Source organism: Liolophura sinensis, chromosome 1 (genome assembly GCF_032854445.1).
Source record: "Liolophura sinensis isolate JHLJ2023 chromosome 1, CUHK_Ljap_v2, whole genome shotgun sequence".
Classification (NCBI taxonomy): Eukaryota; Metazoa; Mollusca; class Polyplacophora; order Chitonida; family Chitonidae; genus Liolophura; species Liolophura sinensis.
In genome coordinates this window covers 28,696,992-28,714,943 of record NC_088295.1, presented here as the reverse complement: position 1 = coordinate 28,714,943, position 17,952 = coordinate 28,696,992, and the positions used below count along the sequence as shown (strand labels likewise).

At 39.0% G+C, this 17,952-nt stretch overlaps 1 protein-coding gene across 1 annotated transcript in view; it reads left to right on the top strand.

Annotated features, from left to right (window-relative positions):
* Positions 1–6,426, top strand: part of LOC135475131 (protein mono-ADP-ribosyltransferase PARP4-like) — a 31,961-nt gene extending 25,535 nt beyond the window's left edge. The window contains exons 29-32 of the mRNA XM_064754933.1: positions 191–406; positions 1,342–1,463; positions 3,340–3,439; positions 5,361–6,426. Of these exons, the coding sequence (XP_064611003.1) occupies positions 191–406; positions 1,342–1,463; positions 3,340–3,439; positions 5,361–5,680 (758 nt within the window). The 3' untranslated portion in view covers positions 5,681–6,426. The remainder of the gene's footprint in view (positions 1–190; positions 407–1,341; positions 1,464–3,339; positions 3,440–5,360) is intronic.
* The last annotated feature ends 11,526 nt before the right edge of the window (positions 6,427–17,952 follow it).

Below are 17,952 nucleotides of genomic sequence, written 5' to 3'. Positions count from 1 at the left end.
TTTCCTTGTTTTTTGAAGGGTTAAGGAAGGTACTAGCATTATACTTTAATTTTTATTCTTAATGTTTTTTATCATCAAATTTCAAGATTGTAATTCTGTTACAAATATATGTACTTTAATAAATGATGGTTACACTAATTCTTTATATTATGTACATATATTAAAAATGTGTAGTATCGGATTGTTACAGGTTTTCATGGCGTAAAACATGACCTGACATCCCTTGCTGAGAGAATGGAACAGACCAAAAGACTTCTCCAGGCAAAACAAAACTTGAACATGGAAGGCCATCAGCTGCAGTCTCTGCGGGAGTTTGTCTGTCACCAGTGGTCAATAAAGGAAACCTCGCACCTGTTGTCAGTTCTAGATGATATAGGGGACCTGATTGACATGTCGGGTAATACAGGTAAGAGCATTCAAGTAGATGTTTGTATGTCTGTACTACCCCTTTTCTGGAAACTTTGAAGAAAAAAACAGCACATCTTACTCCCTGTGTCATCTTAACAGAGACTCAAAATGGATATGGTGCTTTGTATGATAGTTCATGATTAACTTTTTATGAACAGTTGTCTAATTTGCTGGTACTGTTTATTAAAGTACTGGTTAAATTTTGTGATGAAAGTTTAACATCCTGTGGCCATATTATTATCTTTGGCCTTTGCGATGACTTTGTTGATCCCTGAATGGGGAGATATTTTTACTTTCAACTCTTATCCACCAGAAAGCTACATGTATCTAGCTCTGTGTTAGGCAGTTGTACATGCTACTTTACACATTGCTAATTTGTAAATGTCCTGACCTTACAGAAGAACAGTATCAATCTAGAGTCCATATAAAGTTTATTGCAAACGCCAAACTTTTACATACATGTATTGTAAACCTTTGAAGGCATTGAAAATTAAACACAGACTGTGATTTAACATTTAACCCTTTTGCAGCCTAAACAGGGTATCTAAGTTTATTACACCTTCACTTCTTCAGGTCCATATTACATTTATTTATTTTATTCTTGTTTGGTGCCCTGCCTGAGAAGTTTGCATTTACTAGTATATGATGATTGTTAACTTAACAGGTGGAGGCTACCAAAGTGTCCAGTGAAAACCACCAACCCTTTTCAAGTTACTCATGAATTTTCCCATTTGCAATGTACATGTACTAAAGACAAGGGTCCTCAATGTATCTTAGACAAATAATCATACAAGTGAGAGCATGGTATTCTACAAATTTCTAAGGCCAGATTTGAATCCCCACCATATGTGTCCTAGGGATTGAATGACCCAGGCCACGGCCCACTTTATATTGCAATTACCAACATTTATTTTTTTTATTTATTCGTGGTAGCGTGGCCTCCAGAAAATTGTGGTCAGACAAAGATTTTGAGTCAGAAACGATTCATTGTGAGATGTGGAACACCAACTTTGTCTCAACATAATTTAGAGAAACTCTTTGCTGCCCAGAAAAAGGTAAAATCTGTTTTTGTCATGTTTTTTTTTTTTTGTTTTTGTTTTTTTTCTCAATTATTTGTGTCATGTCTTGAGTGTAGGAAGAGTTGTATAGTCAATTTAACAAGTGACAGATACTAGTAGGTACTGTGTCTCATAGGTTTAGCTAGCAGGTATCTCTTTGAGATGCCCTATTTTGACAAAATTAACACAGGACAGATAGGGAAAGTAGGAGAAAACTGGAAATTAGATGGCCTGATCTCAGATTCTGATTAAATCTGTGCTGTGTCGCTTCCAATCATAATTGTGAGGATAGTATTTTCACAGTTTTAAGGGTTGTGCATGATGACTGTTGAGCACATCCTTTGGCTGCAAGAGTAATCTGAACTGCTCAAGAAATAGATGTGTTTTCCATGGAACTTGGCCAATGAAAATGTTTTTTGCATGGAAATAGAAACCAGCTTTCATCCAGTCAGTGGTTGTCTCACCCCTGTCTTGGTGTTGTTGATATCTGTCAGTAGAGGATACAAGACAGATCCAGCTTTCATCCAGTCAGTGGTTGTCTCACCCCTGTCTTGATGTTGTTGATATCTGTCAGTAGAGGATACAAGACAGATCCAGCTTTCATCCAGTCAGTGGTTGTCTCACCCCTGTCTTCATGTTGTTGATATCTGTCAGTAGAGGATACAAGACAGATCCAGCTTTCATCCAGTCAGTGGTTGTCTCACTTCTGTCCTTGTGTTGTTGATATCTGTCAGTAGAGGATACAAGACAGATCCAGCTTTCATCCAGTCAGTGGTTGTCTCACTTCTGTCTTGGTGTTGTTGATATCTGTCAGTAGAGGATACAAGACAGATCCAGCTTTCATCCAGTCAGTGGTTGTCTCACCCCTGTCTTGGTGTTGTTGATATCTGTCAGTAGAGGATACAAGACAGATCCAGCTTTCATCCAGTCAGTGGTTGTCTCACCCCTGTCTTGATGTTGTTGATATCTGTCAGTAGAGGATACAAGACAGATCCAGCTTTCATCCAGTCAGTGGTTGTCTCACCCCTGTCTTCATGTTGTTGATATCTGTCAGTAGAGGATACAAGACAGATATGAAAAGGATAGAGCCATACTCAGACTGTATAACAAGCACAGGTTCATGTGAAAGAAATTTTATTAGGATTTTCGTTGAGTCAGGAACTTGTGTCGTGATAATGCTAAACACTAATTCGTGTCTAAAACTTTTAATCTGTAAAGTTTCATACATGTAAGTGTTTGTCAGCCTCTTTGTTTCCCATCAGTACTCAGCAATAAAAGAATCTTTTGCAGTGGTTTCTTGAACGAAAACCAAACTTGCCTGTTGTCTTTGGTATGCTGTAGATGTGTAGTATGTCTGTCTGCGTGTCTGTCTGTATGAATTAAAGTAATCATACGTAATGGTTAATTAAGTCCTTAATGGTTGCAGGTAGCAGCCTGTAATTTGTGTGACAGATGTAATTTGTGTATAACTAGTGTGGTATTATATTGACGTTGGACTTTATGATCTTGGGTCCCCTGTGACAAAACTTCATTATCAGTTTATCGAAAATTTTCTTGTAAATGATTTCACTTAAAAGCAACATCTTTTACAGAAAAAGTTACGAAAACTGATTTACGAAGTTTTGTGAAAGAGGGACCTGTTTTGTAAGTTAATAATAAAAAAAAAAAAACGAGGACATGGGAACATGCATCAGTGCAATCACTATCACTGTGAGGAGTATGCTTTGTGTGATATCTTATGTCATGTGTAAAGTACCTTAAAATGCTCACAAAATGGAAAGAAAATTTGCTGATTTGATGTATATGTATAGGATTCATTTGCTTCTGCAGCTCTGAATATTTCTACACTTTTTTAATACTCTTCTCCTCTCAGTCTGGACATTGGGAGTTCAGTGAAGAAGTGAATGATCTGATTGCTGTGGACAAGGATTTGTGTGTCAGCTTGTTAAATGAAGCAGGATTGAAGTCTCTGGGTATGGAAATGTTTCTGCATTATATTAGTTGTATTGTTCTTTGAGGTAAAAAGTGATTCTGTATTGTTTTCCATGTTTCCTTTTAGATGAGTTTTTCAGATTAACCTGTGTAGATATGCATGTAGCAGCATTTGTAAGAACACATTAGTATATACATGCATGTACAGTATAATGTACTCTTTGAACATTTTTAGATGGAAAATTAATAAGCCATATAAAAATATAAATGTAAACTACAATTACAAGTTTTACATGTTTGGACGCTTCACTTTAATATGTATTTCATCTCAGGAAATACCAGTTATACAGACAAAGCAAGCCAACCACCTCATTCATCATATGTCCCTAATGCAAAGACCAAAACCCATCTGCCTTTAATAATAGAGTGGAGTTAGCTGCCCTCCTTTGTTTCCATATCCCTGAAAGCCTTTAAAGTGAACATAAAGTTTGTCACAATAAATACATAGAAAAAATGATGTAGGTCACAGTTATTACAGAAAAATATGTAAAAAAATTCTGTTAAGTTGTGAAAGTCGAGAAGATGGAGTTCAACATTGGGGATATGGTACTGACGTACAATTCACACCGAATAGCCATTTGTAGAAACCCTTATGAACTTGGCCAATAACTAGCGCTGAAAGAGTCATGTGATAATTGAGGGTCGCGTCAAAAAACCTATTAGATCTCGATTGTCAGTATGGTTTTTCTAGTGGATAGGCAGATGTCATTGCAATAAATTGGATTTTGGAGTTAGTCTAAGCGTTAAACTGATGGATTTTGAACCACACATTTATGCCCATGTTTGGCAGCATACTGCATTAACTTGTCAGGGTGAGCTGGCAAGAAAACTGCCTTGGGAGAGTCATTGTTTGAAGAAAAATATTATGACTTTGCATTGTTTATCCTTAGCAAAGTCTGATTTATTACGAAAATATCTTCCCAAAATCTGAATGAAAGGGTCTGTTATCAGTCAGAAGGTCCTGCTATGTTCAGTAATTCCCTGTCGGTACAATCAGCTAGGCCAAATGCTTACACCCATGCAGGAGGAGGACAAGCAAAATCGCTGAAACATGACTCTTGTGTCCACAAACATCGCCCTGACAGAGTGCAAAACCAAAAGAAACATGGGCCCCTTGAACACAGAACAGAGTCGATACTCTTTGGTTGGGTATCAGGCGTTTTTGTTTGTGTTTTCTCTTTGTCACATTGTTTCATATGGATGGTACGGGAGAGCTCCTAGGTTTTGTCACTCTGGATAACTATAACATGGCAAAATGGTGTCAACAAATGTGTGGCTAGGTACTGACTATTGTTTGCTATTTATTTTGTTGATAACCAGTGTAGAATTTTGTAAATATTTTTTGAACATTTGTGGAACACTATGTTATGAATTAATTTAGCTTTAGTGCTTGACTTTATGTTCACTTTAAGCTTTTCCAGCTCCAACCTGAATACTGCTCCACCCGGTTTCCTTCCACCATAATGCCGCCTGCCATCACATGAGTGATATATTCATGAATACAGTGTAAAACACCAGTGAAATAAATAAATAAATCAGTAAAATGCTAGTTACAAGGAACCATAAATATTGTTTTGATGATTTGATCTCATGGTTAGAGGTGGTTAGCATGCCAGCATGGTGCAATGACCCAGGTGCCTTTCACCATTACAGTAGCTGTGAGTTTAAGTCCAGCTCTCACTGGCTTCCTTTCCGGCCGTATTTGGGAAGGTCTGCCAGCAACCTGGGGATGATCGTGGGTTTCCCCTGGGTTCTGCTCTGTTTCTTCCCAGTAAAATATTCTTGAGAACCGCATTATACACCAATCAAATAAATAAATAAATAACAAACGAGATTAATATGAAAATACCTTATCCAGTATTTTCACTGTTAATTGTAACAGTGGTTTGTTTTAATTCACAGGTAAAATGGTTGGTGAGAAGGTCATGTGTGTATTGGCGACCATGATGGCTCTGCTAGTGCTGCTGGATCTGTTGACCTCCACAACATTTCCAGTGACAAGATCCCAATTCCTGGAGGAGCTGTCTTTGGCTGCCATATTGAAGAAACTCTCAGCTGCCTTGAAAGGACATCCAAAGTGTCAAAAGTTTACAGATTCCATCTTGCTGGCAGGGAAGTTTGTGTTGAAGGTGGATAAAGATCACGTTTTACTTTATTCTCAGTTGGAACTGGGGAGTAACTGGGAAGAAGCAGCAGCACAGATGTTGGGATTTATTATGTAATCATAGGCACTTTTTCCTGAAGGATGCCAAGCAATGTCCAATCACGTGGCCGAAAAAGTCCCATCAAAAACAACAGTACAAGTATTAAAGCCATTTCCTGTGTGTTTGCTGTTTTTGAACATCCTGCTCTGTGTTTCTTTTTACTTTTGTTACATCTTCCAAATGTTAACTTGTTGTGCTTTCTTGTTCCTTTTGTAAATATGTGTACAACCTTTTGTACAATCATAGGCTGTGATAAGTAAAACAGCAATCCTTTTTATATTTAATTGCAGGAACCATGTAATATCTCACTTTCCTGTTTAAAACTCGTCAATAATTAATTTGTTCAAATATATGCAACAGGTGGACTGATACTATATTAATAGTTTTACACATACCGATATATGTTTATTTTTGTAATTCCATCTGTTATGTTTATTTATTATTTATTTGTGTGGTGTTTTACACTGTATTCAAGAATATTTCACTTATGCATCGGCGGCCAGCATTATGGTGGGAGAAAACCAGGAAGAGTGCAGGGGAAACACACGACTATTGGGTTGCTGGTACACCTTTCCACATACATCTGGAGGCCCCTATGTTATGTTTGGTATAATAAGAAATAAAGTATATCCATGTACATGTAAGTACAAGTATGTTAGTTTGGTATATATTTGTTTTGCCAGCAAGGTTGCTAGCCAATTGAATCTGTGATATGTCTGTGTGTACGACATGTTTTTGATGTATCCATTATAGATATCCAGTTGTTTATGACATGTTTTTTATGTATCCATTAAAGATATCCAGTTTATGACATGTTCTTGGTGTATCCATTATAGATATCCAGTTGTTTGACATGTTTTGATGTATCCATTATAGATATCCAGTTTATGAAATGTTTTTGATGTATCCTTTATAGATATCCAGTTTATCACACGTTTTGGATATATCCATTACAGACATCCAGTTTATGACATGTTTTTGATGTAACCATTATAGATATCCAGTTTATGACATGTTTTTGATGTATCCATTATAGATATCCAATTAATGATAAACTTGTGATGTACATGTTCGTGTGTATTACATTGGTCGGCCAATCAGATTTGACTAAAATTTATTTGAAATGTACCTGGAAATTTTACCTGGGACAGACGTTTCATGTATCTTGTTGTAAACATTAAAGAGCACATTCTGTTCAGCCATGAAATTTATATTATATTTCCGGAAGCAGTTTGACAATTTTGAAGGTCATGTGCATTTTACCCATAAAGCTTTTTAATCAATGTTGCATTTTTATGGACATTTGTGTATCTTATTCTAGCCATTAAAGAATATATTCTATTTTACCATGAAAGTGTTATTTATATTTCCTGAACTTATGTAATATTTTAAGGTGGCTACAGAATCGTCTATTCGAACATGTACGTGTTGTGCGTGAATGTAACGAGGTAATGTCGTTCATATGATATATTTATCTCTACGGAACGAACAGTGTTCAAGACCTTGTGATCTTTTGATATTTGTATTTTATGCCAGAAGCTGGGAAGTGATCGAACGAGTGTAAAATACCCTGGCAAACAAAAACTTGATTAACTCCTTAAGCATATCCGCTTAAACTTCTTGATGGGCTCTTGAGTAATTTGGGTGTTTCATGTCAAAACTGTACCGAACTGGAATTCAGCAAAAGGCTATGTAGATCGTGGCCGAGTTTGTTTTTCAATTACTAGGAAGCACGAGGTCAGCCTTGTTCAGGGAATCCTGGAGATTCTCTCTCCCTCTGCTCTTCTAAGGCTTTGGTGGTAGTAAGCGGCCAACAGTGCCCGAGTCGCTGGGTGCTTGGGGTTTCCGTTTCATAAAGTGTATTACAGATAACTTCCTTCCCCCGATATATGACACCCACCAACGTGGTCGCTGTGAGTTCAAATCCCCTCAGACCGCACGTGGGAAGGTCTGACAGCAACCTGCGCATTGTCTTGTGTTTCCCCCCACCATAGTAGGCCTATAAGTGAAATATTCTTGAGTACGGCGTAAAACACCAATCAAATAAATAAATAAATATATGACATACCAATTACCGGTAGGTACTTTTCCTGCGAAAACGGCGACTCGGTTAACGATCGTGCGGCCGACTTGAGTTCATTAACTTGTCTTTCATCAATAAGTCATCTATCGTGGAAAAGTTTATCAGTAATGATAACTGCCGGGTTATAAAATCCAGCAGGTTTAGTGAACGAATCTTACAATCTTATAAATAAGTTTCTTGAGTTTAGCGTTAAACTGCAATCAAATAAAGAAACGAACACGAGCAAATCAACTATGCTCCTCGAACTGAGCAGAATGCTTGGTAGCTAAGACTGTCAGATAGGCTGGGTGGGGAGATGATAAAATTCTACAGAAGCCGTATTATAATCATGTGGCACATTTAACTCGCGTCTTGTCTCACCGATTGTGAAGTTTTATGATGAGAATTATTATATAGCCACGAGCGGGCTATATAATCGCTGTGTAAATTACATACCTCAAGGATTTGTGCCAAGATAGTTTTGACTGGGCACCTGCGCCTGGATTGTAAGTGGATACTTAGGCGAAGTTGTCGGGTTGACTTGCCCACAAGGTCATTTATGACCCTGTCTTCCTATACTCCTTAACTTCATCGTGTATTGTTTGGGGGCAGAACGTAAACCTCTGATTCCCGACTTCGAAACCATGGGGGGCCACCATGTTTGTCGCCTTTTTCACGCTCTTTTACACACCAAATTGAATGCCGACAAAATTCAAGCGCCTTTTTGCCTGAATGAAATAAAATGTAAATGGGAGGGAGGCCGACCACCGTTTTTCTCCAGGCGTCCCATGTTGTTGTGTTAAGAAAGCCCCGTGCGCAAACCTGTCTTCTGTATGCATCGTGACGCCGTAGTAATTGGCCAAGCCAGAAGGAACAATTTGTCAAGAACAGCAGGGGAGCTTGTCTTCTTTATGTGACCTCAGGCACGGAGTTTTTTCAACAACATCATAGTGATAGGCCCTTTGAAACCCGTTAGAGCACAAGTAATTTTTAAACATATCTTATCAAGAGAAATGTCGGTAAAGCTGTGCTCATTGACGCGCGATGGTCGGATTTGTGGCTTTTTTTCAGCTGTAGGTGGAATGTTAGCGATTTCTGCACAGATATGTGACCAACAAAATAAAATAAAATTATGGGATGAAATACTTTTGCTGTTATTCTCTTTTCTTGAGCCTTCAGAAAGATTAATACACATGAAACAGTTAACGCTGTTAATTTCGATCATAATCAGGATGACGTTAATTTTCCTAGCATCATGCCAGTGACAGCCATACGAGAATGCTGACAAAGGTCTAGGGGGAAAAGGTTGACGGTTAAGAAGATTTATTTATTTATTTGAGTGATGTTTTACGCTGCACTCAAGAATATTTCACTTATACGACGGCGGCCAGCATTATGGAGGGAGGAAACAGGACAGAGCACGGGGGAGACCTAAGACCATCCGCTGGCTGCTGCCGGACCGACCCACGTACGACCGGAGAGGATGCCAGCATGAGCTGGACTTGAACTCACAGCGACCGCATTGGTGAGAGGCTCCTGGGTCATTACGCTGCGCCAGCGCGCTAACCAACTGAGCCACGGAGGCCCCCGGCTAAGAAGAAGAAGAACAATCCGTCTTGTACAATTTTTCATTGTATAAGATGATAGCGTTTAGAAGAAATACAAGCAAATGGATGTGGGCACATTGTCCATAAGAAATACAAGCAAATGAATGTGGGCGCATTGTCCAGAAGAAATACAAGCAAATGGATATGGGCACATTGTCCATAAGAAATACAAGCAAATGGATGTGGGCGCATTGTCCAGAAGAAATACAAGCAAATGGATGTGGGCACATTGTCCATAAGAAATACAAGCAAATGAATGTGGGCGCATTGTCCAGAAGAAATACAAGCAAATGGATGTGGGCACATTGTCCATAAGAAATACAAGCAAATGGATGTGGGCACATTATCCGTAAGAAATACAAGCAAATGAATGTGGGCGCATTGTCCAGAAGAAATACAAGCTATTGAATGTGGGCGAAATGTCCAGAAGAAATACAAGCTATTGACTGTGGGCGAAATGTCCAGAAGAAATACAAGCTATTGACTGTGGGCGAAATGTCCAGAAGAAATACAAGCTATTGACTGTGGGCGAAATGTTCAGGAGAAATACAAGCTATTGAATGTGGGCGAAATGTCCAGAATATCCAGTGCTCTACTTCAGAGTTATGTCTAATTCCACTTAATCCGTGAATAGGCATGGTTATTGCATTCAAAGCACAAATGAGATATATATTTTTGATTAACGACAAGTTACAAACTAGCATGGTACACTGTTCAGATACTGTTTAAATTTACGCCCCTAGGACATTAATCCTTGCATCTTCACACAACTCAGTCATATTTTTATTTTTACTTTATATGCTTTCTGTAGTATTGCTTGGTAACATATCGGTATCTGTCACTACGGCTATTCACTACGAACAGCACGCCCTCGCAATACAACAAAATATTTGAAGCGCAACGGCCAACTTTCTCTTTTCTCCAGACGGTCACGTTTCATAAACCATCCAAAGGCTTACTATCAGAAACCCCGTGCCACCCCAACAGCCAACTTTCATGATTCTCCCAACGGCCAACTTTCATGAACCACCCAATGGCCTGTTTTTATTAACCTCCCAGCGGCCTGTTTTCATAAACATCCCAAAGGCTCACTTTCATGAACCACCCAACAGCCTGCATTCATGAACATGCAACGGTCTTCTTTCATGAACCTCCCAACGACCCACTTTCATGAACCTCCCAACGACCCACTTTCATGAACCTCCCAACGACCCACTTCCATGAACCTCCCAACGACCCACTTTCATGAACCTCCCAACGACCCACTTTCATGAACCTTCCAACGGCCACTTTGTTGATCATTTCAACCACCCCTTTCATGAACCTTGGGGCCGCCCCTTTCATGAACAGCCCAACGGATACCTTCATGAACCTCCCAACGGCCAGCTCTCGTGCACATCCCAACGCCGTACTGTCATGAATCTTCCAACGGCCTGCATTCGTGAACCATCCAGTGGTTCCCATTCATTGGCCTAACAACAGCCTGCTTTCATGACCCCCCCCCCCACCCCCACCCCCCACCACACACACACACTTACCAAAAATTGACCCAATTGACACTATAGAATCCTTTATGCCTCCACCACAGTATTCACACTACGCTGTGATAAAACTGGGCATACGCATAAAAAGAGTGTGAACGTCATTACAGACAAGCTCAGACATGTAGCAGATACTGTCACAGCTCACTGTAGAAAAGATCAATACGCGTTTCAGAAATTATGCAAGTGATTACAAATAGCCTGGTGGAAAGGAAGAAAATAAGCTCAATATCGTTCTTGTTATATTCAAACAGATCATCAGGGTAACAGTATTTTCGTTATTTAGATTTGCATTTTCCCTAATCACTTAAAACCGCTTTTTAAATGACATCTATCAACCGTCAGTGTAATAATGCATTGGACCACATCCTGTGTAGCCATGAAAGACCTTGTGGTGTCTTTGTTACAGAGTTATTTCCCCTGCACCTGTCCTTTAAACCATCTAGCACTGCGTACAAGGTCTCGTGGTCTGAATGTGCAGGTAAATAAAAGATTGAAGTCATTTGCTTGCTTTCAGATTTATTTTATGAGCATTGGAAAAGGATAAAACTATACTAAATATTGTTACAAAGAAGATTACGAAAAACTTTCTCCAAAGGAAGCAAAGTTTGTGTGGAAAAGTTCTGAGTGCGGGTGCCAAATTAAATAGAAAGATCGTATACAGTGACCATCAACCACTACACTAAATCAACTCTTGCTACAAAACGATGACGCGAAATTGTGATGGGTAATCATGCTAAAACGATCGTGGCATCATTTTCACCAAAAATTTGCTAACCCTTCACACCATTGTAACTAAACATCGCATAGTCATCACGCGATGTGATGAGTATTTGTGCAGTCTAAGGTCACCTGTCTTGCACTAGGCCTATAGCGGACGGCCATAGTGAAAAATTCTCAAGAATCGCGTTAAGCAACAATCAGTAAAATTAATCAATCATCATGGATTTATATTTATAAGTTTCCAGCATTTATTCTGTTTTTGGCAGATAATTCGTCTGAGCTGCTGTGAAGTGAAGCTCATCAACTAGACCAAGCGACGGTGAGTGAGTGAGTGCTTGGGGCTTAACGTCCAAGCGACGGTATTCTAATACACAGCGAAAAAAAACGTTCTCTCGCGTGCTCTTGAAGACAATCTTCACAATTTGTCACAGATCCTAATTGAAGGCGTTGCATTTGTCGAGGGATAGTTGCTATTCCCTCTCTGTTACTTGTACCCTCGGGCCAGTAATAATCTCAATTTCTATCAAAAAACGTTATTTGTGCAGCTTTTAACTGACCCGATTGCCTCCGGCATTGTCACTAACAGGCCCTTTGGCTGGACTCACACATGATCGGCCCGAAACCATAAGGGAGCGGCCAGATCTTTGGCACTTAATTAAAACTCGGGTTACTCTTGACCATCAAAGGTCAGTTGAATAAGTGACAAAAACCTCTTGATTTTCTTTTTGTTGTTTCCGATTATCGTTGTGCGGATAATGATGGCGTGCTACCTGCGGGCCCGGGTCCCGCCACCGCAGCTATTCTGCTCGCCTCTATCACAAAGACCTCTGACATAATGTCCGCCATGATACGCGTATAATGAGCTGGCTAATTTGTCAGGCCTGAAAGCAGCAAGCTGAGCGACAAGCCAGAGCCATTGATATTGTCACAATGTGAATGTTGATCAGAAAGTCTTCGACCTTTTGATTTCGCAACAACAATATGGCTAGGCCCGTGGGCTGTTCCTGAAGTGGGATTAGAGACCTGAGTCGTGTCGCCCCCCAACTCTCAGGCAGGTGCGAAATGCCGAGCTTTTTATCGGGTGAAAACGGGTGGAAGTAAAAGCGTGCGATAGACAAAGTTTCTTCTAATCCGTTAAACCTGAGCTATCAAAACCAAGGCCTGTTCATGTTATTTGTGGAGGAAACATGCACGATTGACTTGCTTGAGTTATTTATCATACATGTACGCTCGTGGCTTAGTTCGCATTGGACTTACAGCGGACGCATGGCGTTCATAAGGGCAGGATAATATTGCTATAGACCTCGATGTTCAAAGATCGATCTCATGAAGTCTTATAAATAACTACAGATAACACATTTAGCTTATGTGAGAATATCCCAAACATTATAAAACATAAGATATCCTTGGCTGGTCTATAAATTTATGTATAGACAAAGTATATAGCCTTAGAAAAAAATCCGTAATTATGAGTGGATTGATGTGCCACTCTTTTCTGTCAATCTACCTGGGTGGAAGGTGACAGTGAGAATTGGTTACAGTTGTATCAAACTGGTATTCAAGGAGAAGTTGTTGGCTTTAAATACCGGATGTAAAAAAATATTAAATGGAAAGAAAATTATAATTACAGACATGCCTATTTCGAAACTTCTCTTGCTTGAAATGGAGATGACGTTTAGGTGTACAACATACAGGCCACAACGAGATAAACGCTTTAGAAATGTAATTATTGTAAATTTATATGTGCGAAACTGTCAACTCTAGTTATGGCCTGGAAGATAGGACAATGAGGTAATATGATTGGCCAAAAATAAGATGACAACTGAAGTATAAGCTTCTACATATACAAATCTGGTGAATACATATATATTTTTTTAATGATCGACTGAACCTACTATCGCATTGTCTGTAATATAAACTATATACAAAGCAAAAGTTTGTTCTTGAGACACAGGGGCCGATCCCTCAAGGTCTGAGAAAATTTGTAATAGGCCTGGAGTTTTAAAGCTTATTCTCGGAACTTAAAAAATAAATTTCAAATCACCTCATAAATGTTATCTTAAGACAAATATGATCTAATAGAGTTAAAACCGGGACAATGTCATTTCCATGAAAACTTCGTAGACACTGCATTTATATAGATTCGTCAAGGTGACTCTTGGATGATTGAAATTCATCAAGAACCCCAATTCAGTGTAAGACTGCAGGTATAGATGACGGTTATACATCGTACTGAATGAAACGGCCACGTTGGATAGACGTATATGAAGAGTTACAATAAGATAGCAACTTAAATACATGTTTTTAATCAACGGCAGTTTATAAACAACCATCCACTGTACGATTTGGATATTGATTAAATTGGCACGCCTAGAACATTAGTATCATTGGGAACTGCTGACTGCTTCTTTATACCCTAAAAATGTACCCTAATCTCTTTCTTTATATGCTTTTTATTTTAAAACGTTTGGTTTAAACGTTGTTTCCCGGTATGCTGTTTACGTCTGGCGATTAGGGTAGTATTGTCTGAGGCCTAGATTGTATACAGAATGACCCATGGGTTCATTTCCATTACATTTCAACTCACAGAAGCGATTATATCATCGTTGATTTATTCCATGCCTCTAAGTAATATTAGGATAATCCGAGGGCAAAGAAAAAGTTAATCGTCGGATTAAACGATATTAGTTTGGTATCATAATCTCTTCTTAACTTTTTGACCAGGTCAGCGAACGAAAATACATTTAAGCTTAACGGAAAACTTGAAACAGTAACCTGTAAGCCCATATAGGTATAAGATCTTGTATTTGTATTTAAGGTCGTCGTTACTATTTAGTCTACATGTTATAACAGAGGCTTTTAAAAAAGGATCAATGCTCCCTAAAAAAAAGTCAAAACACAATACTACAATTCAAGTATGAAAACTGACCGCCAGTATATAAAGATTGGATGGGGTAAAACTGGCAACTACGGGCAACTAAAACAAAATAATATAATAAAAGCACAGAGATTAAAACCAAAGCAGCGACGACAATGTCATAACTGTCAAATGGTCACACGTAACCTGTGAAATACGGCATCATGTCAATTTATCTCATCTAGGGTTTTATTCTAACTGTTCATGTAAATACTTAAATAGCAGCAAATTACTCGCCCCCTAGCACCATGACTTACGCAGAATTGGGTAAAACCCCAAAACTGGTTTAGAATTACTGAATTAAATCACATGTAACATACAATAACTTAGGAATGTGGGTAACGGTTTTAGTTGGTGTAAGTCATTAATTGTTTAACCGTTAATAGCACCATTTTGGATATAGAGCGAGTTCTTGGTTGTTTATACGTCGTAATCAACAATTTTTCAGTCATATGACACTGAAGGAGCCCTTAAAGTGCATGTATGCTTAATGTGCCCTCTTGTTGCAGGACGGATTTCCACCGCTCTTTTGTCTAGTACTGCTTCATTGAGACGACTTACCGAAGGCAAGTAAGCCGCCCCATGCGAGCCATTATACTGATACGGGTCAACCACTCGTTGACTTCCCCTTAATTCTGAACGCCAAGAGAGAAAGCCACAACTTCCTGTTTTAAAGTCTAAGGTGTGACCTGACCCAGGATTGACCCAGGATCTTCCGCCCTCGAAGCAAACGCTCTACCAACTGAGCCATTGGGGCTGGTTAAATTATTTTTTATTTTTTATTTATTTTTTTTCTGTATATAATTATTTAAAAAACCGTTTTGTCAACATTTAATATTTCAAATGATCAAATTGAAACTGCAGCACAGCTCCTGACACAAACAACACTTTGCATTGTTCTAGATAGAGTTCCGCAACACCAGCGCGTCGGCCATATATACCGCCAGGTGCTCTGAAGCAAACTCCTGGCGCCACGCAAAGTCAATCCCTGGATCAGCCCCTAAGATTAAAACGTGACTTTCTGACCTCAGCGACCACAGTTTTCTATATCTTCTAAGACTACATAACTTTGCGCATGTGTAATGGCGCTTGTTCTATATATAGGCACATGGAGGAACTATATAATCTATACATCGGAGCAGACATTCGTATTAAAAACCATTTATGTAATGGTTAGAAGTAGTAGCCCGCTGGCACATTAACATAAAGTACTTTTTCTCGCAGCAACTGATTGGGCCCTGGGCAAAAAGGTTACAGGATCGGATCCAGCTCTCGCTGTTTGGTCTTCCTCTAGTCAGGTTTTCAGGCTCTTCGTGATGGACGTTGATTTTACCCTGGCACTCACATCACTGAATACTATAATGAACGTCAATAACTTTTGTTATTTATGCTAAACCCGTAACTTATATGACGGCAGTCAGATTTAAAAGTGTAGCAAACCTAAGCACAAGTAGTAAAGCACCAATGTGTAAAACCTTCAACCTTTAAGAGGTATCCAAATATCTGACAGCGGGGTTCGAACCTGTAACCTCAGCGGTTATCGGATAGTTTATTTGTGGTGAGAATAACGAATGAAGCAGTCAAAACTCTAACATCAATATAGGGTAACAGACAAATATATTAATATAAAATACTGTAGCATGGAGAGCAAAAACACAATAGTGACGATGGTGTGATAGTGGGAAAATGGTCACACGTATTACCGGTTAAATCCAACCACTTGACAGTTTACCTCATTTAGGATTTTAATGTTGAGGAGGCAGTTTATTAGATGTCACTGGTCCATAGTTACTCAAAATGCTGTGTTGTGATCACATTCCATACACATTAACATGAAAACAATGTAAATGAACCAGGCACAGGGGATGCTTACTTCTCCAGCAAAATCCATTTTTATACAGGGATACAAGATAAGGCTATACAGTATAGAGAGTAAAACCAGAGCAGTGACGACGGTGTCATGGTTCGCAAATGTTTTCATGTATTCACGTTGAAATCCAATCTTTCGTCGGTTTACCACAGTTTGTTTCAAAAGTGAGTTAAGCCCAAGCAGAGACAACAGTGTGATACAAAACAATAAGCTAATACTATATGTTTCATTTGAGGCTAAAACGCTGATATATCAAGCTGAAACTCATAAAATACAACAAGGAAGCCATTGAAATTCTATTTAGAGACTAATGTAAAGAACATTTCAGGCCTGCATTTGCTTTTGATTCTAAATAACAAAATAAGAATGTGTCGGAAGTAGTCCAGTTTTCAAGGTAAACACAGTACTTTGTCCCTCTCAGCGATGGGTCACTCTTTAACCACACTGCAGACTTTCAGACAGGTCATTATAAAAGCTGTATTATTTCGTTTCATCTGTTTGTCCTGTTGGATTGGTATGTTGTTCCGCTTGAGTGTACACTTATGCTGACAGACTATAGGCTTATTTGACGAGCTCAGTTCGTAAGAATCTCACAGCCCTCTTCTATGAAGCAACAGATGTGGTTCGAAGCCCGATAGTCATTTCAATCGGCCTATATCTCTCTTCACTGTCAACAAGGAATTCTTTAACTTTTAATTGCAATCGGCCTATATTGTTCACACCCAGAACAATCAGCAACGGATTGCAACACAGAAGAACCATTTGGACAAATATGCCTCTTTTCATCCATTGTAAAAGAGCCCGTGTGAGCCCGGCCCGAGTAGCTTACGTTAGTCTATTACCTTAACACTCGACCACACCTGGGCCATTCGTTGACTAAATATTAAAAACTGACATGAAAAGCGATCATCCCGCAAGCTGTTGAAAAATCTATTACTTTCCTATTGGGGTGTTATCAAGATCTCGTCCTCTTTGTCCTTCGGTGCTTTGACACGGACGAGAATTGTGCAGGAGTGATAGGTTCGCTTGTGGATGAATGGTCGCGTGGCTTTTTGTCTACAACTCTATATGCTTATGTAAACATGATGTTAGCATATTTTCTTATTTCAAGCAAAGCAGTGCTTAATGAAGGCTTGCATGTCAACAAAGTCATATATTTTTGGTATTAGAGAACATTTTGAAGTTTAATGCAATAGAAGTGCAGTTTATTTTAGCACATGCATGGAATTTCACCTTCATATAGGATAAACCCGGTTTCCTCCCATCATAATGATGGCCGCCGTCGGATAAGTGAAATATAAGTGACTATGGCGTAAAACACCTATCCAATAAATCATATAGGATAACGGCCAGCTGGTATCTGTCTACTATTTCTTTGTTCCTTGCATGCACACATGTTACTTGCGTGTATTTTCATGTAAATGTTTATTAAATGTGATGACAACACAGCATTTTGAGTAATACTAGACCATTGATGTATAATAAATTACAATTAATGTCATCTCAATTTTTCTTTACCAAATTCTTCTTATGCTATGGTGCCAGGGGAAGTATAAGTTGTTGCTTTTGG